This window comes from Lepidochelys kempii, chromosome 1 (genome assembly GCF_965140265.1).
Source record: "Lepidochelys kempii isolate rLepKem1 chromosome 1, rLepKem1.hap2, whole genome shotgun sequence".
Classification (NCBI taxonomy): domain Eukaryota; kingdom Metazoa; phylum Chordata; order Testudines; family Cheloniidae; genus Lepidochelys; species Lepidochelys kempii.
The window spans coordinates 56698522-56721401 of NC_133256.1; the positions used below are offsets into that span (position 1 = coordinate 56698522).

Sequence of the window (22880 nt, forward strand, 5' to 3'; positions counted from 1 at the left end):
GGCCTTGACAACATCCCCTGACAATGAGTTCCGCAGGTTGACTGTATTGTATACAGAAATACTTCCTTATGTTTGTTTTGAACCTGCTGCCCAGGTTTCATGGGGTGATCCCCAGTTCTTGTGTTATGGAGTAAACACTTCCTTATTCACTTTCTCCACAGCAGTCATGATCTTCCAGTGCTCTATCATATCTCCCCTTAATCTCTTTTCCAAGATGAACAGTCCCAGCCTCTTTTAATCTCTCCACTGAAGCTGTTCCCTACCCTAAATAATGTTTGTTGCCTTTTCTGTACCTTTTCCAATTCTAGTAGATCTTTTTTGAGATGGGGAGACCAGAACAGCAAACAATATTCAAGATGTGGGTGTACCATGATTATACAGTGGCATTTGATATTTTCTTAGTATTTATTCCTTTCATATTATTCTGTTTGGGTATTTTTGGACTGCTGTTGCACATGGGATGAATGTTTTTGGAGAACTATCCAACATGACCGCAAGATCTTTGAGTGGTAACAGCTAATTTAGACCTTATCTTTTTGAATGTATAGTTGGGATTAGGTTTTCCAATGTGCATTACTTTGCATTTAACAATTAACTTCATCTGTCATTTTGTCATCTAGTTCCCATGTTGGGAGATCCTTTTGTAATTCTTTGCAATCAGATTTGTGCTTAACTATTTTGATACAAAATTACTCAGCAGCAAGTTCTGCTACCTATTTACCCCCTTTTCCAAGATAATTTATGAATACATTGAACACCACTAGTCCCAGTACAGACCCCTGAAGGATGCTGCTATTTCACTCTCATTCTGAGAGCTGACAGTTTATTCCTACCCTTTGTTTCCTGTCTTTTAACCAGCTACTGGTCCATGAGAGGACCTTCTCTCTTATCCCCTGACTACTTACTTTAAGAGCCTTTTGTGAGAGTCCTTGTCAAAGGCTTTCTGAAAGTCCAAGTACACTATATCCAATCAATCACCCTTGTCCACACTAGTTGACCCTCTCAGAGAATTCTAATAGATTGGTGAGGCATGATTTCCCTTTACAAAAACCATGTTGACTCTTCCCCAACAAATGGCATTCATCTGTGTGTTTAATAATTCTGTTCTTTACTATAGTTTCAACCAATTTGCCTCATACTCAGGTTAGGCTTACCAGCCTGTAATTGCCAGAATCACCTCTGGAGACATTTAAAATTGGTGTCACATTAGCTATCCTCTAGTCATCTGGTATGGAAGTTGATTTAAGCGATAGATACATACCACAGTTAATAGTTCTGCAATTTCATATTTGAGTTCCTTCAGAACTATTGAGTGAATTGCATCTGGTCCTGGTGGCATATTACTGTTTAATTTATCAATTTGTTCCAAAACCTCCTCTACTGACATCTCAATCTAGGACAGTTCCTCAGATTTATCACCTAAAAAGAATGGCTCGAATCTCCCTCACATCCTCTGCAGTGAAGACTGATGTGAAGAATTCATTTTAAGTTCCCCAAAAGAGGACACTTCCAGTGGGGATGGGGATGGAGAAGCTGGAGAGGGAGTTCAGTTGGTGTTGGAGGGGTGGGTACACTGGAAGGGATACCTGGGGGGTCCTGGAGGGGGTTAGTGTCGCTCCCTGGCAGGGAGGCTAGAGAAAGCCCAGGATGCAGCACCAGCATCTCCCTGTAGGATCTCCCTCCTGAGGGCTGGAAGCCAGGGTCTGGCAGCTGGGGCTGCAGGGGAATGGACCAATCAGGAAGCAGACCAATTGGGGATCTTTCTGAGCTGCAATGACTGCTCTGCAAAAATTCCAGACATTGCCTGTTATTTGAAAAAATCCACCCAGACAGAAGGCAGAGGATCAAAAAAGACGCAATGTCTGGGAAAACCCCAGACATATAGTAACCCTAATTTAGCTTCTCTGCTATAGTCTTATGTTCCTTGAGTGCTCCTTTAGCACCTCAATTGTCCAGTGGCCCCACTGATTGTTTGGCAGACTTCCTGATTCTGATGTACTTAAAACTATTTTCTGTTAGTCTTTGGCTAGTTGCTCTTCAAATTATTTTTTAGCCTGTCTAATTATACTTTTGCACTTGCCAGAGTTTATGCTCCTTTTTATTAACCTCAGTGGGATTGGACTGCCAATTTTTAAAGTGTGTCTTTTTGTCTCTGCTTCTTTTACTTTCTTATTTAGCCACAGTGGCAGTTTTTGGTCCTCTGCTATAGACCTATAACACTATATTTGTGTTCTAATTTGGCTTATGAGTTTGAGCCGGTGTTATGGTCTTTTTAAAAGTTTCCACGCATCTTGCAGGCATTTCACTTGTGTGACTGCACCTTTTAATTTCCATTAACTAGCTTCCTCATTTTTGTGAGGTTCCCCTTCCTTACGTTAAATGTGATGGATCTTCCCACACCCCAAAGATGTTAAATTCAATTACATTATGGTCACGGTTACCAAGCAGTTCAGCTATAGTCACCTCTTGGACCAGAACCTGTGCTCCACTTAGGACTAAGTCAAGAATTGCCTCTCCCCCTCGGGGGTTCTGGGACTATGCTCCAATAAGCAGTCATTAATGGTGTCTAAAAACGTTCTTTGAATCCTGTCCTGAGGAGACAAGTACCCAGTCAATATGCGGGTAGTTGAAATCCCCCATTAGAGATGCTATAAAAATGGAAAATGCAATAATAATCTCCAAGAGCATTTCACAATCACCATCCTGGTCAGGTTGTGGGTAGTATATTCCTACCGCTATATTCTTATTATTCAAGCATGGAATTTCTAGCCATAGAGATTCTATGGTATAGTTTGATTCATGAGATTTTTACTATATTTGACTCTTTCACATTTTGTGCCACTCACCCACCAGCACAACCTACTCTCTAACTCCCCCCCCCACCCCCAGCAACTGATCTCAGAACTGTAAATCTTCTTCCAGAATGGTCTAGTCTAGTGGTCAGGCTATTAAAAATTCCCTGATCTGCCAAAGACTTTGTGGGCTACTTAGGGGAAGCCATTTGTCCCTCTGGGCCTCATTCCCCTTCTGTAAGATTAGAGATAAGAACATTTTCTGACCTCACACTGTTGTTGTGGGGGTAAATACATTAAAGAGTGAGAGCTGCTCAGATATTACAGGAATGGGGGCTGGTCCTGCCTGAAGTGCCATCCTGCAGCAGGCCACGGCACGAGAGACATACTGCCTCAGTTTCCCCCTTCAGGTGACCCAAAAAACTTCACTTCAATCTTTCTTGGGGGCAGTTTATTACCCAAACAGTGTGCCAATGATCCATAATACAAATCCAAACACATAGGCCAGTTGTCACCCCAGTACAGGTAGTCCTCTCATCTCTCAAGTCTTCTCATTCCTCAGTACCCATGTACCACACACCAGCACCTTTGACCACACACACGTTCCTCATTAGCCCTCTCTTCTCCCTGTACTAGGGCAGCCATGCTAGCCCCTCCAGCCAGTCATCCTATAATCTTTCTGCTAGGTGCATCCTTGCCGAGGGAGTATCCCTTACGCCCCACCCTCAGTTCCTCTTGGTCTAGCTCTCCCACCCTAGAGATGTCAGCAGGTAAATAGCCCTACTGTCCCATTTCCAAAGCCAAGGGCTGAAGGCTTTCCAGCTTAGAGTCAGCAGGCAGCTCCCTCCACTGCTTTTCCTCTTACCTTCAGCCCTCTGGCCCTGGCTCAGGGATATCAGCAAACCTCTTTTAGTGCTCCTTTACCTTCAACTTCCTTCTTGGCCCTACCACAATCCCCTGGTCTCCAGCAGCTCATACCTACCCTTCCAGACTGAAACAGGCTACTTTAGCTCACTGGGCCTCCCTGATTCTTTATAGCCCAAAGATGCTGCCCTGCCCTCTTAATTGGCCAAATGGGAGCATCTGCTCTGACACTGGGGCTCTGGAGCTACTTCATTTACTGGGGCCAGCCACCTATGGCAGAGGCCATATAAGTGCCTAGGATTGGTAGCTATGAAGAGATTCTATCTGCTATGACTAGATAGAATTATAATAATTTAGGCCCTTATTCACACAACACTTGAACCATGTGTTTAACTTGAAGTTGAAGTGCAGTCCTGAGCTGGGAACTTAGTTTCAAAAGTGTCTTTCCCCAACTGCAGAAAAACAGCATATAAAACATCTATCAATGAGGGGCTGCCGGCAGGGCCAAAATACCTTCAGAAAATGGTTTGAAGATGCCTTTGATAAGTGAACAGGGATTGGCTGAGACAGATGTCAATGGGGAATGAGTTCCTCTTGCTAGGCTCCACTACAACAAAGACACAATCGCCTGCTGCCCTGAGACACGCGTACAATATCCAGAAAAAGCAGATGGCGAATATCAGCCAGGACTGGGCTCCAGGAGGAGCGGACAAGTATCACCAGAGCTTACGTTAGTGAAGGCTTTTAAAAAAGATGTAAACCCCATCCACCATACTAGACTATACAACTCTGGAGGAGAATTTTTGCTCTCAAAAGAGTGAATGTACCTGGGCTAATTTACTTTTCAGCATAATTCTTTTGCTCATAGCTGTGTCCCCATAGAGATTGGTGGAGAAATAATGGAACATTCACAGGTCTCCATAGAAAGTAAAGGTTAGCCAGCCAGCCAATCTAATCACTTCTCCAATGAACCCCTTTACAGACCATTACAAACACTATTTTTTTCTGATCAGAACAATCCATTAAATGCTGCTCAGCCTGGATTTTCACATTTACTAGAGTTATCATAATTGTAATGTTTCTGAAAGGATATTTTAAAAGTTCCAGTCCTCACAGAAAATGCCTTAGGAACAAATCCCACTTGCCTTTCTCATATGACTTCCAAAGGGCTACTCACATGAAGAAGGCAAGCAGGAGTTGGGTTTAGTGTATTATAACAAAACCAAAACCAAGTGGGAATTTCATAAGGACCAGAGAAAAACACAGTTGCTTCCCAGCCTGGAAGAAAGATGGCTTTGTGGATAAGGCACTGCATGGGCACACAGATTTGGGCTCAGTTCCCATCTCTGCCATAGACATCCTGTGTAATCTTGGGCACGTCATGTCACTTATCAGTACCTCAGTTTCCCCATCTGTAAAATGGGGTGAATGATATTCACCGCCATTGAAGCATGCTGAGATCTACTAATGAAAAGCGCTGTCTGTGTAAGAGCAGCTGTAAAATGGGGCCCATAGTTCTTCTTTTGTCATAAGAATGGCCATACTGGGTCAGACCAATGGTCCACCTAGACATCCTGTCTGCTAACAGTAGCTAATGCCAGGTGCCCTAGATGGAAAGAATAGAACAGGTAATCACTAGGTGATCCATCCTCTGTCGCCCATTCCCAGCTTCTGGCAAACAGAGGCTTGGGACACCATCCCTGTCCATTCTGGCTAAGAGCCATTGGTGGACCTATCCTCCATTAATTTATCTAAATCTTTTTTAAACCCTGTTAGTGTCTTGGCCTTCACAACATCCTCTGGCAAAGATTTCCACAGGTTGACTGTGCACTGTTTATCTGTCTTATCTGTACTGAGCCTGTAAGCCTTTCTGGCAGGGATTGTCTCTTACTATGTACCTAGCACAATGGGGTCCTGGATGTCAGCTGGGGCATCGATACTACCGTAATATAAATAATACAAAAACCAAACAGCTCTCTGGACCCAACTGCCACAGCGAGCTCACAGATGTTACCTTGCTCCGGAAAAAAGAAGGGCTGCATGGAATTTTGGAGGGTAACTGTTCACCCTTCTGTACCATTGACTAACCCGCCTTTTTCTGTGGGAATATGAGCCTTACCCAAAACCACCTGTCTTTTGGCTGCCTTCAGTGGCCTTTGGCTCAAGCCCTGATACTTTCCCCATTATTCACCTTACTGGTGCATATCTAAACTGGTGAGTAGTCAGTAAAAATCAGAGGCCAGAGCCTCTGTGTTTTGCAGAATGTGCAGATCAGGTTGCACGGGGCCACAATAACCTGCCAAGCCATACCTCAGGCAGGTCTGTTGGGGGAGAGGCACAAAATACATTTATTTAAAGAAATGCCTAAAGCCTAATATTTTGTTGAAACCTAAAAGGAACATGGGAACTGCCATATTAGGTAAGAGCAGTAGTTCATCTAGGGCTCAATCCTGCATCATTGAAGCCAATGGGAGTTTTGCCATTGACTTCAATGGCAGTGGGAGCAGGCCCCAAATCCACTTTCTGTCTCTGGCAGAGGCCTCTACCCAATGCCTGAATAAGGTGGGAAACACCAGAGTGGACAGTTTTGGAATAACTTACTCCCAGTGGGGGAGTTTCTTCCCAGTCCCCTTGATTACACTGGTTTATACCTAGGAGCATGAAGTGTTTTTAGCCTTTTCAAATGTTAGGTGCTTTAAAAAACCAAACAATCAACCGAAAAACATCAGGGTATGTGACTGTGGGCTGCTTTGTTAGACAGAGAAATAGCCAGTTTATAACTCTAGCTAAGCAAATCATCACACTGATCTCTTGTGACAATGAATTTCACAGACTAATCATAAGTTGTGCAAAATAGTTTCCCTCTGTCACATTTTTGATTTGGTGCCTTTCAGTTTTTAATCAAATGTCCCCTTATTCCTGTATTTCAAGAGGGTAAATTGGAGTGCCCTGACATACTATTCATCATTTGTGCACCCCCTGCTATGTCCCTCCTTATCTGTCTCCTCTTTAAAAAATCCCAATTGTTTCATATGGAAGGCTTTCCATGCTGCTGATTAGTTTCGTTCCCCATCTTGGAATGTAGTTGAAATCTATTTCTGCTCTATCTTGTTTTTACAGTGGGATGGCCAGAGCTGACAACGGTGAGGATGAAGCAGTGATTTATAGCTCAGCATTACAATATTTCTAATATTATTCTCCATCCCGTTGTTAACGTAGCCTCACACGCTACAAGGCAGCAGGAATAGAGGGAGGGAAGACATCATGGCAGACAGAGACACATTTTGTGTGTGTGTGTGTGTGTGTGTGTGAGAGAGAGGCGCATTTCCCCTTTAAGTATGCTGCCCCACTCTTAAGTACACTGCCCTGTTAAGTTAATCAGCAAGCTGAGACCACAGCTCTGCCAGGAAGCTCCCTCAGTCCTGAGCCCTAACGTGTGTCCCCCTTGCTCTATGGAGATGAGGTAAGTGGGGTGCAGGAGCAGGGGGGAGGGGGACACCCTGACATTAGCCCCCCTTTCCCCCCCCACCTCCACCCCCCAGCAAGCAGGAGGCTCGGGGGAGCAGCTCCAAGGCAGAGGGTAGGAGCAGCACATGGCAGTGGTGGGAGGGACAGCTGAACTGCCGGCAGTTGATAGCCTGCTGGGCAGCTGCTGCACAGGGAATTTAGTGGAGCGGGGAGCTGATAGGGGGGCTGTCGGTCCACCCTGGTTCCAAGCCCCCACCAGCTAGCTCCACCGGGCTGCTCTTCCTGCAAGCAGTGGACAGAGCAGGTGGCTGCCAAACGACCTTATAAGGGAGCATTGCGCAACTTTAAACGAGCATGTTCCCTAATTGATCACAACATAACAATGAAACAATGTTAACCGGGACGACTTTAAGTGAGGAGTTACTGTATTCTGTGATGCTTGGAAAGGGGGTATTTACAATGGGGACACAAATGATCTTCCTACCAAACAGGGCAGATTTCATGCCATCACGGTAACCGGAAACCAGTTTGCTTCTGGCATTTTGCGCTGATCAGCAGCAATGCATTATCTCCCAATCATAATATCCACCCCAGGCGTACCACGAGTAAGAAACAAGGCAACTTCTAAATAGCTTGCCGGAAGCTGATATGGAGCAGGAATGCAGGGCTCCAACATTAAAGGGTTATACTGACATTACAAAAAGAAGAGGAGTACTTGTGGCACCTTAGAGACTAACCAATTTATTTGAGCATAAGCTTTCGTGAGCTACAGCGAAAAGCTTATGCTCAAATAAATTGGTTAGTCTCTAAGGTGCCACAAGTACTCCTTTTCTTTTTCCGAATACAGACTAACACGGATGTTACTCTGAAAACTGACATTACAGTGGCTGGTGTGCCATAAATGCTACAGATCAGACAGAACAGAGCTGCTGACACTTCTTCAAAGTAAGGAGCACATTTTATATAGGGTGTGTCTGGTGGATGGTTTTCCATTCTAGTCACAATCACAGGGGGCACCTCCCCTCTTGTTTGTGTTCAGGGGAGCCACTCCCCCTCCTACGTATGATCACATAACATCCCCATGGAAGCTACAGGAATTGCTCACAATGAAAAGTAACACGGAGGAAGTATTTAAAGTGCTTTTAGCAGGTCTTTCAATAACATTTAGCAAGTGGAAATGAAGAGGAGGGGCCAGCACCATGTAACCCACCAGCTCTCAGCAGACCACACTGTGGGATTATCTGATCTAGATTAGACAGATTAGTATCAGGCTAGTGAAGCTCACAAATCAATGCCACCAGGCTTTGTTTTAAATACATCTATTTATTTACAAAGTTCACAGGAGAAAATGACGGTGTTCTACCAAATCCACAAACTAGCAAATATTCTTTGTTCTTTTGTTAATTTAACATTTTGAAAGGGGAAAAAAAAACCCAGCCTCGCAGTGGTGAGACGTTGCTGCAAAGCAAAGGCTGTATGTGTATGGCATGCCATGAGCTAACTGGCTCCTCTGCCCCAGGGCCTTTACTCTAGCCAGCCAGTGCTCCCTTTCGTTAAACTAAGGGTTTTGTCTGAGAATTTTAATGCCTGGGAAAGGTTTGGGTCAAACGCTGCTTTCTTGGGGAGTCTATGCTGGAATTTTTAGTCATGTTTTAACATGTCCAGTCATACCATTGTAAACATTAGTGTAGACAGAACACCTGGGTTACTACACTAAGGATACACAACCACAGTAGTTAACACGGGTTAACTAATGTGTTAAAACGCAACTAAAATTAAAGTATAGCCATATGATCAATTATGCTGATGTGAATGCAGCTTAACTCCATTGGTTTCAGTGGAGTTGTTCCAGAGTTACATCAATGTAGCTGAAAGAAGAATTTGACTCTTCATGTATAAGCAATATGCTTTGACTCTCCATAGATAACCATACCTTGTCTTCCTATAGCTCTGCCTGACACCACCACATTCCTCACTAGATCATCTAGTTTTATATTCTGGGTTTAAAATTTGTAGTCTCAGTCACAACTAGAAAGTTAACCTAATGTGAGCTAATTATTGCATATATTTAATAAGGAACAACACTACTATTAAAATTATTACAGAGGATTGGTCCATATTATATAAATTAGAGACCCCTTAAATTGTACAGGTCATACCTAAGGGACTGATCCTGGAAACAAGTATGCACATGAGCAACTTTACTTGGGGGAGTTTGGTGACGCTATTCATGTGAGTAAAGTTACTCATGTTTGCACAATTAGATCCTAAAATCTTAAACTCCAATCTTGCAGGACACTCATATGGATGGACCCCTGCACCTGCACGGACCTCCTTGCAGTTGGGCCTTATAGTTTGTAAGATCTTGTTAATGAGAAATCAATTTCAAAAGGGCAAAGGCGCTCTTGGAGGTTCCGTGGCTATCAAACCCAAACAGAACAACCTCAATATTTGGCACTGTTTCTCACAGACAGTCCTAAAAATTGTACAAAGCAATTTTTACTGATTGACATGTAATAAATTAACAATGGGGTTTCTGGGTAATTGACGCCACCTCGCCCTTTGCTATTTTGTTGCCTTTCACTAGTTGTATCCCAGTCTCACGATTCTAAGTTGCCTATTCAATACAAGTATTAAGAAAAAATACAAAGAATTATAAAACTCCACAAATAGCAAAACAAAAATCTAGTCTTTTATGACTATAATGCTAGAATTAACTGCCCTTCCTTTATAGATTATCTCTCTAAAAGTCCATCTGTGAAGCAGTCTCAGAAGGGGGTTATGTACTCTTTTTTTATGCTAGCGCTGGTCTCAGTGTAGCCGCCAGTATCCCGGGTAGCACTGAAAGCCCTTTTCCCAGATCTGCGTGGAAGCAGTAGTTTGTAGACGGCTGCCCTGTATTTCTTTGAAATGAGGTTGTAGAGGATTGGGTTGATGCATGCGCTCAGATAGAAAAGCTGCAAAGCGAATATATTAAAGTACTGGGAGAAAAGCATCGTGCTGGTATCCTGAGTGTTTATAAATATGATCCTGCCCACATGGAATGGCAACCAGCAAATTATAAATGCCAGAACCACCACAGCTGTAAGACAAAACAACACACACAAAATAGTTAATGGTCAGGATTCAGACTCATTAAACCACTAACATTCTGAATGTGTAGGTACCAAAACATATAATATATTGTAAATCTGATTCTGTTCTCATGACTTCCTCTTCTTACACTAGAGTAGATCAGGAGTAATACCAGTGAAGTAATGAAGTTATATTGGTGTAAGAAAATGGGAACAGCATCACATCCATTAACTACTTTTCAGAACATACTAAGGTAATTGGGAATCTCTCCAGCAACATTCCTAGAGATTATTTAAATGGGAAAGAGTACATACTTTAGTGAATATAAAATTGTAAACTATTGTATCTTCCCTATAATAGCAAACACAGTAAAAATGAATTTATGTAACATTTTCAACTTCATTTATGTAATATGAAAATTAAGAGGAAAACCAGAATGAGGAGTGTTTTTGTAAAAGTGCACAGCAAACGTATTCTTGTCATCGATTTATTTTTAAACACGGATACGTTGAAAAGGTCTGTACCGTTATGCCTGTTCTAACACGCTGCACAGTTAATGTGTTCTCTCTACTGGGCTCTTACTATAATCTACCGTGTGCATTATTTTTAATTATTTCTATTTACAAGTTCACGAAACACGTACAATTCCTTTGTATTACTTGTGACTTTTCAAAAGAGAACATATGGCCAGTCAATTATAGAAAAAAGGTAATGGTCCAAATTCATCCCTTGTGTAATCCACTAGCTTCAAAGGAATAACCAAGGATCCGTTTGACCCATATGTCAAAAGACACTGTCACCTTGAAATTCACATTTCTGTCAGAAAACTTGGTCCTACTCTAGTTAAAAGAAGTATCTAAGTTTACTACATCTGAAAGAAGTTCGCAAACACGTATTTTTCTCTAGTGGTTTTAGTTTCTTTGCTTTGTGCAACTGACAGGGCTCTGTATGCAGTCAGTTTCTCTCTTGTTAAAAGAGCTTTACGTATGGCAACAGAGGCAGAAAAACCTTCGGCCACATCGGGCCATAATGTAGAAATGATGCTCAGTCAACAACTGGAATCTTTTAAAATTAGCCAATATATTACAAAAATGAACGCTGGCAATGTTAATTCAACTCTGTAAGTGTTAAGAGCCTAAAACTAACTGTGTCAGTGCACGTAAATAACTGAATTGTTGAACAACCACCGAAGGTCTAAAATCGATTGTATACGTTTTTCTCTAAGCACTTATATCACAGTTAGCACAGAGTATTTCAATGAGTGGTTTCAGAGTAGCAGCCGTGCTAGTCTGTAGCCGCAAAAAGAAAAGGAGGACTTGTGGCACCTTAGAGACTAACCCATTTATTTGAGCAGGAGCTTTCGTGAGCTTCAGCCAGGGCTGAAAAGAAGGGGCCCCGGGCCAGTTCGGCGCACCGGTAAAAGGCGGCTGCCAGGACCGGCCGGCACGGCTGACATTACAGAGCTGCTGTGGCAGCACTTTAAGAACTCTGCTTGAACATCGCTGCCCCTTTGCGCCCCCGACCGGCGGCCCTGCTGGGTCTCGACCATCAGGGCCGCCAATGGCGGGGCGCAAACGGGGTAGCGACGACCTGGTGGGGTCACTGATGGAGGGCATCAGCTTTAATATCGCTGCCCCTTTTGCCCCCCCGGCCGCCAACCAGGGGGCGGGCAAAAGAGGTAGCTTCCCCGGGGCTGCGATTTAAAAGGGCCCGGGGCTCCGGCTGCTGCTGCTGCTGCAGCCTCAGCAGCCAGAGCCCCGGGCCCTTTAAATTGCCACTGGAGCCCTGGGTGGCGCGGGCCAGGGAGCGCAGCTGGACTGGCTGTGGCACGCTGACCCCCAGCCCAGCCCCTTCCACCCAAGGCCATGCCCCTTCCGGGAGGGACAGAGCAGCCCCATACCGGTAAGATCTGCATTTTACTTTCACCACTGGCTACAGCTCACTTCATCGGATGCATCCGATGAAGTGAGCTGTAGCTCACGAAAGCTTATGCTCAAATAAATTTGTTAGTCTCTGAGGTGCCACAAGTCCTCCTGTTCTTTTTACAGAGTATTTTAGTATCTCCTCTGCTTGCAGATGAATGTTATGCATTCCTGCAAGCATGGCTTTGTGGTCTAATCAATATTTTCTAAATACATAGACGGCTGGGAGCCACATGTTCAAATACCGGCAGGGTCTGTTCAACCCTTTGCATTTCTCCTGTAGCTGTCTGATAGAAAATAGGTGTGTCAGATGAAGCCTTAGAAATAAAGGAATGAAAATCAGTGCCATTGAAGTCAATGGGAGTATCACCACTGACTTCGATGGAGCCAGGGTTTCATCACAAGTCTTCTTTGCTGCATGGGCCCATAATGATTTGTTAGCCCTTTTCGTAAACATGTACCTGACCCCAAATTCTCCATTCCCTTGCTGCCAGCCTGGTTATCCACCTCTGAGACGGCTGAATTTCAGTTGTGCTACACAGATAAAGTTAGTGAAGTTAGTTAGCTGTCAGGAAGTATTTTAGGTAGTAGATATCCCAAATATTATTTAAAATAAAATATTATAACCAAGTGCATTTGGGGGGTGCTGACGTCTATGGTGCACACAAATGTATGAAAGCAAGATTTAGCAAGTACCCCAGAAAATCTGCTAACAGAGAAACCTATTAGGCAAGGGGAAAAAAATCTCCCCAGGGAAGAGGCAGAAGCCTCATTATTAGAGTAATTTTAAACTGGGCAAGGGTTTGGAGAGAGCATGAACCTCACCTACAGCTAGAAATTGGCTGAGTACATCTATAGGGACCAGTGGTGGCTTGCTGCGGTCAGAGGTCACCAGGCCCCACTGAGCAGTTTGACCTAAGGGATTTTTCCACCTCTGATGTCCCCGCTCTCAGACACATCCCTGCTGAAATCGGTAGGGTGCAGACACTGGCCGAATCGTGCCCTATGAAGTTCTCAGGCCTTTTCACCCTGCAGTTCACCCTGGAGCCACCCCGCAGAGGTGGGCTGCGGGGAGGGTGCAGGGTTGCCATGGTCTGTACAGGGCTGATCGAGCCCAGCCTGGGGGGAGCTGGGCGGTACCTGGGTAGGGAGTGAGGGAAGGGGCTGATTCCCTGGGACTCACCCAGGATCCTGATGGTCTGTCTGTGCCCCTTCTCCCTGAGGGCCGCGCTGGGGCCCTGGGGCCGGACTTTGCTCCTCCAGAGCGCCCTGCCGATGAGGCCGTAGAGCACGTTGAGGCAGAGGACGGGCAGGATGAAGTAGCTGGTGGTGACCCACAACATGATGCCCAGCAGGCCGGACTCGGTGGCCAGCGGCGTGAGCCGGCACTCGCGGCTGAAGTCGGTCTGGTTGTCCCGCTGCTCCACGCCCACCAGGAAGAAGAAGGGCCCGGCCGAGAGCAGGGCGAAGGCCCACAGGGCCCCGATCACGGCCTTGACCCGGCGCTTGGTGATCACCACCTTGGCCTTGAGCGGGAAGCAGATGGCCAGGTAGCGCTCCACGGTGAGCGCGGTGATGTGCAGGATGGTGCAGTAGGTGCAGGCCTCGGCCAGGTAGTAGGAGAGGCGGCAGAGCAGCTGGCCGAAGATCCAGGGCCGGGAGCGCCAGAGGCGGTAGAGGTCGAAGGGCAGCCCCAGCAGGATGAGCAGGTCGGACAGGGCCATGCTGCCCAGGTACAGGTTGGTGGTGCTCTTCAGCTCCCGGCAGCGCCGCAGCACCAGCAGGGTCAGCACGTTCCCCGCCACCCCCACCAGGAAGAGCCCGAGGCACAGGGCGGTGACCGGGATGAGCGCGGGCAGCGGCAGGGAGCTGCAGAGCCGCTCGTCGCACGGGGACCCCGCCCACGCCTCGCCCTCCGCTCTCGGGGCGCTGCTGTTCTCGCAGCCGCCCCCCATGGCGCCGGCGGCTGCGGCTAGGCCAGGGGCTGGGGCTCGGGGGCAGGAGCTGGGAGAGAGGCGCCCGGGCCGCAGCCCATGGTGGGCGGCGAGCGCCGCGCTGCCAGGGCCGGGGCCCCGCTCCGGCGAGGCGGGGGCAGCAGGAGCCGCCGCTCGGACTCTTCTTCGGCGGCCGGGGGCAGAGCGAGGAGCTGCCGCGCGAGGGGCCGGGCCCAGCTGGGCTCCACTGTCCCCTCCTCTCCCCGTGGAGCTTATATCGCTCCGGCTTCTAATCGAATGACTGGCCCCAGCGCATCGGAAGCCCATTTTTCACTGCTGGGTAAGTGACAACGAAAGCCAGGGCCAGCCCCAAGCGTGCACCTGCCGCCGGCAGTTTTTGCTTAAAAGAGCTCCGTCGATGTTCCCAGTGAGGAATCAGCGCCCCTCCGAGGCTCAAAAGGAAAAGCACGAGTCGGAACGGGGCAGCTGGGCTTTAAAAACCGAACTGAACCGGGGCTTTTAAGGTAGAGTTTTTCGTTCGGTCTGTTCAGCTCCGCATGAATTGAACACCGCCTTCCAACAAATCCCCAAACAAACCAAGCGGAAACCATTGAATTTTCTCCCGCTTTCAGCCGAACCCTTGAATTTGCGATGCTCTCACCCACCGAACAACCGTAAAATGCGTTCCTGTTTGCCTGAAAGTTCTCACCACCGAGCTCACCCTTCCAATGTGGAATGAAACTCAAAACTATAGCTTGAGAGTTACCATGCAGCTTCTGGTTCTGTTGGGACTACTTCACACAGAGCTATTTTCCCAGCCATGCTACAGTGAAAATATAGGTTTCAGAGTAGCAGCCGTGGTAGTCTGTATTTGCAAAAAGAAAAGGAGGACTAGTGGCACCTCAGAGACTAACCAATTTATTTATGCTCAAATAAATTGGTTAGTCTCTAAGGTGCCACTAGTCCTCCTTTTCTTTTAGTTAAAATATAGTTTGTCCAGTAGAAAACGTGCACAGTTTACAAGACAATGTTGTGCTGGTACACACAACTTCATTTTAGAATCTGAAATAGCTGGTTAAAAGTTGCAGTCCCTGCTTTGATCTTACTCACAATTCCTTGCGGAAGTTTTCCCTAAACAGGGGCTGCAGGTACGTATGACAAAAATAGATTTAAAAGAACTTGTATGAATGGATCATGTGGAAAAATAGATAATTTTCTTCTGGGCAAGAATTAGCTTTTTGTACTGTAACTGCTATTTTAAATCACTGCTTCTTAGTCTTCTTGCACTAACTTGTACTGCATAAAGTAGGTTATATGCAGCATTTAGGAACTATAGAATATTGTGATCCACTTTGTTCAATGAAACTGTGACTTTTAAATCAGCATTTACATTTAATACCCATTCCTTTCTTCACTAACAAAACAATATGGTTATGAATGCAATAAGGAAAAATAATTTACAGGAGAGCAAAGCTAAGTTCTTGAGGGGGCCATTTAGGGATCTGGGGCAAAAACTGGGGATTGGTCCTGCCTTGAGCAGGGGGTTGGAGTAGATGACCTCCCGAGGTCCCTTCCAACCCTGCTATTCTATGATTCTATGAAGTTTTAAGAAAGACACTTAGTGTAGCAATTTTCCTAATCTCCCTATCAGACTGATGTTCAAGACAGTGTCTGGTCACACTCATTTTGTCATAAAATGGACAGAATGCTTAAAAGGGGAGAATACTATTTTACATGAATTGTTGTCTTATTAAAAACTATGTCAGTCTGCCAGAAAAGTGGAGAAGTCCAGGAAAAGTTCAGTTATATCCAAAGATCAATTAACAAACATGGAAAAAGAATGATACTTTTATTTTCCACACATTGTAAAGATACTTTTGCTACATAGTTTGTGTATATTTCTATGAGATTATACATTTTTCGTCTGTATGAAGTCCAACGTTATACAAGTTTAAAGTGATATGTTTGGTACTGTATCTATAACGTTTTAAAAAGTTTAGAGTTTTTTTGGAATGTACAGTATATGAGGTAAAATTAAGATTACATTAAAAACCGTCTTCACTGCAGTAATCTGCACTGAGGTTCAAATGGCAAATACACTATTAAATGACATTTACTATCAAAAATAGGAGTTCATTTGAATTTTACTATGAAAAACATAAGCCACTGCAGTTTAACTGTAGTGACAAATCTTACCATTTTAGACATTCAACCGTATAGAAATCTCTGGGCTAATACACTCAATCTCATTTGTACTGCCGAACATGGCACTTTTAAGAAGGTTCTAGAAAACATCTGCTGTCACTGTATTTTGTGGGAAGATATCAGCCTCTACATAAAAGTGACAAATTTAAAATAAAATGTAAACATACAGTACATTTTAAAGACAGATCATTCTTACCGCTTGAGGGCCAAGTTCTTATCCCTTTCTTTTTTAAAACAAAACTCAACAACATTATTCTACAGCACAGATCATTGGACGTAGAAACAATTACAATACATGCCCGTTCTAATATAAGAGAAATTCTTCAGAGATCTTCAAAACACAAGACAGAGGTTCTTTTTATTATTATTTTAAGACTGACAGAAGTGCTTAATGCCATTAAAAATGCTAAATCCAACACAAGTAGAAGTCATTAGTGATCCACTATCTTGTAACTGAAATAAATTAAAGCTAATGACAAAATGGATAAGAGATAATGTAAGTGTGATAGTTTCACTACAAACTTTATGTAATTGGCCGTCATTGACATCTGGCAAGATGTTCACCGGGCTACTTAATAAAGTTAAGTCTGGTCATTCAAGAACTCACAAATGCAAGCTCACAAAACATTGATGAATTATGCAATTGCAAAGTGCTCTAATGCAACATTAACTACATGCAATCAACAATTTGGTACAGTATCCAAAGAGACATTACATTAAACGTTCGGTTCTCAGGAAAAAGAAGGTTGAAGTTTTCTGGTGCAAATTATTACACTCCCCCCTTCCCGATTTGGTGCCCCAAAGGAAAAAGGCCGTGCTTCATTCCCGTGGTCATGGCAAGTGAATGTAGGGGTAACAGCAAAAATTATGGTTATCCGAGAAAATTTATACACATTATCAATAGAGGGTACATATATCTATATAAACAGCACCCAATCAAATAAAGATCTGATTTCAAAAATGATTTTTAACTTACTTCTTTAGTGTTAGATCAAAAAAGCTCTCTCTCTTCCATGTTTGTAGGAAGCTAAAGAGGCATTTTTATGCGTAAACATCATATCGGGGCCAAGATAAACCACTTGTGCCATATCTTTTTAGTCTTACAAAATGTATACTTGCAGTGGAAAACTACATTTATCAGATAAGAATCTTCTTTCATGCATTCACTTCCATCCAGTTTACTGCCTGAGAAGAGCCCCTTCTAGTTTTCATCATAATCCTGCTTCCCAAATAATTAAGAGAAATGAGGAGGTAGAAATACAGCGCTAGATTGCTTTCACAGCATCAGACTAACATTTTATACAGCACAAGTTTGTTAGTGTAACTTTTAAATGCATTTTACTCATTTCCTCCCTCTCTTATGGTACTAATCCTTAAAAATGTGGACCAGGTTACCATTATTACACTCCTGCTTATTGGTCAGAACCTTATAATGATACATTGCTTGCCTTATATAAAGTTTGTACTGCAAGAAGGCATGTTAAAGGAAATATTTCTGTGGCTTGCATTCTATAATCTGTGCCAACGTCTACTTAATAAGCATTTTAAATGGCTGAAAAGATGTGCTACAGTCCCAATGCTGATGCTAAATGCCTGTTTCTGTAAAAGCAAGAGAACAGAAATATTTTTAGAATATGAGAATTTAAAATGCAATGGGCAGCATTCTAAAAGAAAATTGTTTTTCTCACTTTATTACAAAGTACTGAATGATAAAGGCAATCAGAATGGAAAAGATAGCAAAGAGCAGAAGGATGACAGCAGCACACTGTTCATCACTTAGTGTCTGTTGTGTCCTTGAGATTTCCACAGTGTCTTTGTTGGTGCTGGTTGGTGGTTCAGTTCTCTGAGAGATGAACTGTACTGTGGTACTGTAGGGGCCTATCAGGTCCTGATGACCTCCTGTTTCTTGGCACTGTCGAATGGCACACACACGAAAACGATATTCACAGTTCAGCTGGAGGCCTGAATGCCGGAATGACCAGTCAGGCCCCTTATAAATCTGTCAAAGAAAAAAAAAACAAACAAAAACATTTCTAACAAACAGGCATATTGTGTTTACTGTGAAAATTTAAACTAAAAATGCCATACCTATAGTTTAATAGGTCTCTATGTTTACTGTTGAAGTGACTGTGAAAACAGCAAGTGCTTCTTAATCACCTGTGTTTTCAATGACATTTTTCTAGCCATATAGGCAGAAAAAATTAACAAAGATTAATGGAAAAAAACTCTAATGCCCAATTAAATTTATTTTCAGTCTTTTGGTAAAATATGTAGCGTTACAAACTCCATTAGATTATAACTTGCAAAGCACCAAATATAGCTCCTGTAAGAAGCCTTCACTTTCAGTAAACATTTTAAGTGTCAGATATGATGTAACCCTCGTTGTCTCACCATGGGTTTCTAAGTGGATTAATTAGATGGCAGTTTGTATGCAGCGTTCGTGTAGCTGCGTCAGTCCCAGAATATTAGAGAGAAGAGGTGGGTGAGGTAATCTCTCTTATTGGACCAACTTCTGCTGGTGGCTATTAGAGAGACAAGCTTTTGAGCTACTCAGAGCTCTTCCTCCCTGAGCCCTGGGGAAGAGCTCCGAGTAGCTCAAAAGCTTGTCTCTCCAATAGCCACCAAGAGAAGTTGGTTCAATAAAAGACATTACCTCACCTGCCTTGTCTCTAGATGTCAGATTACCATATTCATCAATTCTAACCAAATCCCCATGCATTTTGCTAAACTTAAGCTACACTCTCTTAAAAAGGTCACCATAAATTCTCCCAGCAAACTTTGGATCCAGTAAAGAGCCTTGCATAGGGCCGGATTTAAGGGCAGGCAACCGCCCGGGGTGCCATTTTTGCTGTTATCATGAATGAATACAGGTTTATGGATCATAGCATGCATATTTATCATCTTATATGACAGGGATAAATCATTCATCAAAGTCGTAAAATGGGCTCCAAATGCAATAAAAAAATAAGGTATTCAGAAGTTTAACAAATGGAGAAGGGGGGGCACCAAAGATGCTCCTACCCCAGGGCTCCATTTGGTCAAGGGCTGGCCCTGCCTGGAAAAGCCCTCTTTGTGATTCTTCTTACCTCACCAATTCAGTGGTCCCAGCACTCTGTTAGTGTTCATTCACATTGTTCCTTAATCTATCTATTGGGTGACGAAGCCCTGTCTTTCACTGAACTCACTGCTTCGTCAACATTCTGAATGCCTGCCTCACTAAACGCTGAGGCCTGGTCTCCTAAGAATCCATGTTTGTAGATCCATTTATGTCTGTGGAAGTCTCATTGAAGCCAATGAGACTCCATGTAGGCATAATGGTCTGGGTGGGTGGATTCATATGCTGTGTGGATGCCCATCACTAGTGCAGCATTGGTTAATTTCTCTCTTTAAATGCTTTTATCTTTTTCTCTCCCATTATTCAATCTCTTATTTAAGTGGAGTACTGGTAGCAGTAAACAAACATCAAATTATCCAAAACCTTTTCCTATAGTTGATTTCATAGTATTGAACATCGTCTAGCAAATAAATGCATGCAACTACTACTGTGTTTAGTGGTGGAAGAAATAATCAAAAATTGTTTTCTAGATTTAGGTCTGGATGCTGTTGCTCATTTGTACTTACAGGGTTAATTTATTTACATAAATAAATGCTTTCTTTCAGAGGTTAATAAATCTAAATAACTCTATGTGACCCTGTTTTGCTTGTCTTGATCCAAAATTTGATTTAAAGATGTTTTATGAACTAATATAATTAATCAGATGCACAGTCAGATTTCATATAGCTATAATATATTTTCAGAGGAAATACAGTACTTCTCAAACTGAATTTGCTTGAAGATTGTAGAAATCGTACATGAGAGCTCTTTCTACTACTTGCTACATAAAGTTTTACAATAACCAAAATTTCACATCACATTAAGGGCAGATCTTCTGGTCTGGTCCAGCTATACTGACAGCTGCCCTATTTTACACCTGGCTGCCCATGGACCCAAGGGACCATTCTGACAGCCAGGGACTTCTAGAATATATAGACACCCGGGAGACTCCCCTTCTTCCTAGACACAGTTCCCACACGAAGGGATGGGGGACAGGTAGTATAGGAAACCCTACAGCAGACCTATGCCACAAGAGGATTCCCCTACACAGGGGGCACCCTCCACTAGTAGGTCTTAAGGCTGGCCATATCTAGACTACAGGGGCTATAGTAGCAGAGCTACAGTGCTGTAGCTCTGCTGGCATAACCCCCGAGTGTACGCACGGCCGATGGAAACGGAAGAGGTTTTCCTGTCACTGTCACCTCCCTGAGTGTTAGTAGCTAGGTCGATGGAAGCAGTCGACTGCCAACCTAGTTGCATCTATGCTGCAGATTAGGTCTGCATAATTATGGTGTCAGGGGTGTGGATTTTTGCACTCAGCTGTATTGACTTAAAATTTAAGGGTAGACCAGATTGCTTTTTTGTATTGCTGGAGTAGCAAAAAGAAGCCTTAATGGACAAGAGAATCTGGTTCTAAGGCCATGTCTACACTTACCCCGTAGATCAGCACTGCTGCAATCGATGCAACGGGTGTCGATTTAGCGGGTCTGGTGAAGACACGCTAAATCGATGGGAGAGCGCTCTCACAACGATTGTATGCTCCACCTCCCCAGAAAGTTGGCAGGAGCGTGTTTCCCATCGACCTAGCACAGCGTAGACACCATGGTAAGTGGATATAGCTACGTCGATTTCAGTTACATTATTCACATAACTGAAGTAGCATAACTTAGATTGATTTACTGCGGTAGTGTAGACCAGCCCTTAGTGGTTTAACCTAATGCATGTGCTCATTTACATGTTACAGGCCAGTTCCCCAGCTGATGTAAATCGGCGTAGCTCCACTGAAGCTCTGCTAATGTGCACCACCTGATGATCTAGCACTATACATTTTGTAATGAGCAGTTAAGCACAGTTTCTATCTTGGCTATTTCAAAAGGGCTTCTCACCATAGTATCCACACATCTTTAATATCCTGTTTCCATCCAGTACCCTGCTTTAACTTCCAGTGATAGTTTTTACAAACTTAATGTTATCTTTTTAAATCTACCTCAATTTACTGTGCTGAATAATTACAGTGAGGCACATGTGGTCACACAGATGGTTTTTGTCAGTGTCAGGCTTTAAGAGTAATCTTCATTTTCTTTTACAGTATTTTGGCAACGTGCATCACTTATCAAAAAACAGTCCAACTCTGTCTCTAGAGGCAATTACACAGCATTTAATGAACTCTACTGACATACTGAATGCTGCATTTGCAACTTTAAAGTTACAAAATCAATAAACAGAATATTTACACTGCAAGATAAATGCCTTGGACTAACTACAGTTCCACTTGTACTGAAAGTATAATAAATGGAAGTAAAATACGTAACACTCGACAGTAGGTACTGATTTATGAGACTAGTAATGTGCATAACCTATCAAAACACAGGGCTACACTTATTTAATTTGCGCCCATAATAAAATTACAGTATCTCAAAATTAATTGTGCTTCCTCTTTGGAAGGAAATCTGCTTGCTTAATAGTGTGAAACAGCTCACAAGTCTAATTATATGTCAATTTTCTGAAAGTTTATACAGAAAGACATCAGAAACTAAGGTGGTATTGTACATCCTCTGTTAAAACGAGCCTATTTTGTTATTTGGCATCTCAAACTGCATATCTACATGGTAAAAACCTGAAATTAACTGAAAAAAAAATCTTAACAGCTTGGCACTGGTGGTTGCAGCATCCCCTATCACTAGGAAGGGAATGAACGGCAAGAAACTAATGACTGGAATGGGTTACAGCAGCTTCCTGCAAGCCAACATTCCATCGTGTCTACACTGCCTATGGAATTCTTCTTGTTGGGTAGGGCCTGTCTGCTCTACTGTGCTTTCCATACACCACAGACACTACAGTGAAACTGTCTAGAATATTAATAGCTTTCCTTGAACAGTCCATGATGTGCAGTGATCATCTAGTTTGTTTACTCTTTCTTCATAAATCTTGCTTCCATTCCTTTAATTAGTTTGTTTCCCTTTTCTCAGTTCCTCCCATTCGTGGACATTTTCCTGACCCTCAGGTGCAAAGAACTGTACATAGTATTCAAGATGACTCATCAATCAATACAATGTAGATTCATAGATTCAAAGGCCCGAAGGGACCATGGTGATCATCTAGTCTGACCTCCTGTATAACAGAGACCATAGAACTTCCCCAAAATAATTCCCAGAGCATATTTTTTAGAAAAACATCCAATCTTGGTTTAAAAATGGTCAATGATGGAGAATCTACGACGACTGTTGGTAAACTGTTCCAATGGTTAATTACCCTCACTGTTAAAAATGTACACCCCATTTCCAGTCTGAAACTATAACATCCTTTTACTGAAGTCTTTTTCCTCTGTAAACATTTCAAAAGAAGAAACCTGGAGTAATTAGCTTTTAACACAAAACCAGCATGGGTGATAACTACAGTAACTCCTCACTTAATGTCCTCCCGCTTAATGTTGTTTCAAAGTTATGTCGCTGCTCAATTAGGGAACATGCTCATTTAAAGTTGTGCAATGCTCCCTTATAACGTTGTTTGGCTGCCTGCTCTGTAC

At 43.4% G+C, this 22880-nt stretch overlaps 2 protein-coding genes across 13 annotated transcripts in view; both read right to left on the reverse strand.

Annotated features, from left to right (window-relative positions):
* Positions 1 to 8466: 8466 nt before the first annotated feature.
* On the reverse strand, positions 8467 to 14838 carry MLNR (motilin receptor). The gene is made up of 2 exons (XM_073343915.1): positions 13305 to 14838; positions 8467 to 10206 (listed from the first exon to the last, which is right to left on the reverse strand). The coding sequence occupies exons 1-2, from the start codon at positions 14380 to 14382 to the stop codon at positions 9893 to 9895; spliced, it is 1392 nt and encodes a 463-aa protein (XP_073200016.1). The 5' UTR covers positions 14383 to 14838; the 3' UTR covers positions 8467 to 9892.
* A 1049-nt stretch (positions 14839 to 15887) lies between these two features.
* Positions 15888 to 22880, reverse strand: part of FNDC3A (fibronectin type III domain containing 3A) — a 210008-nt gene continuing 203015 nt past the window's right edge. For all 12 annotated transcript variants that reach the window (XM_073343811.1, XM_073343802.1, XM_073343820.1 and 9 more), the window contains one exon: positions 15888 to 18259. In XM_073343811.1, coding sequence (XP_073199912.1) covers positions 17945 to 18259 — 315 coding nt within the window. In that variant the 3' untranslated portion in view covers positions 15888 to 17944. The remainder of the gene's footprint in view (positions 18260 to 22880) is intronic.

Bases quoted from the DNA above. Each gene is read 5' to 3' on its own strand.
- MLNR (XM_073343915.1), bottom strand. From the start codon at position 14,382: ATGGGCTTCCGATGCGCTGGGGCCAGTCATTCGATTAGAAGCCGGAGC. The intron at 10,207-13,304 runs GTGAGTCCCAGG...TTTGTCTTACAG, and splicing joins ACAGACCATCAGGATCCTGG to CTGTGGTGGTTCTGGCATTT.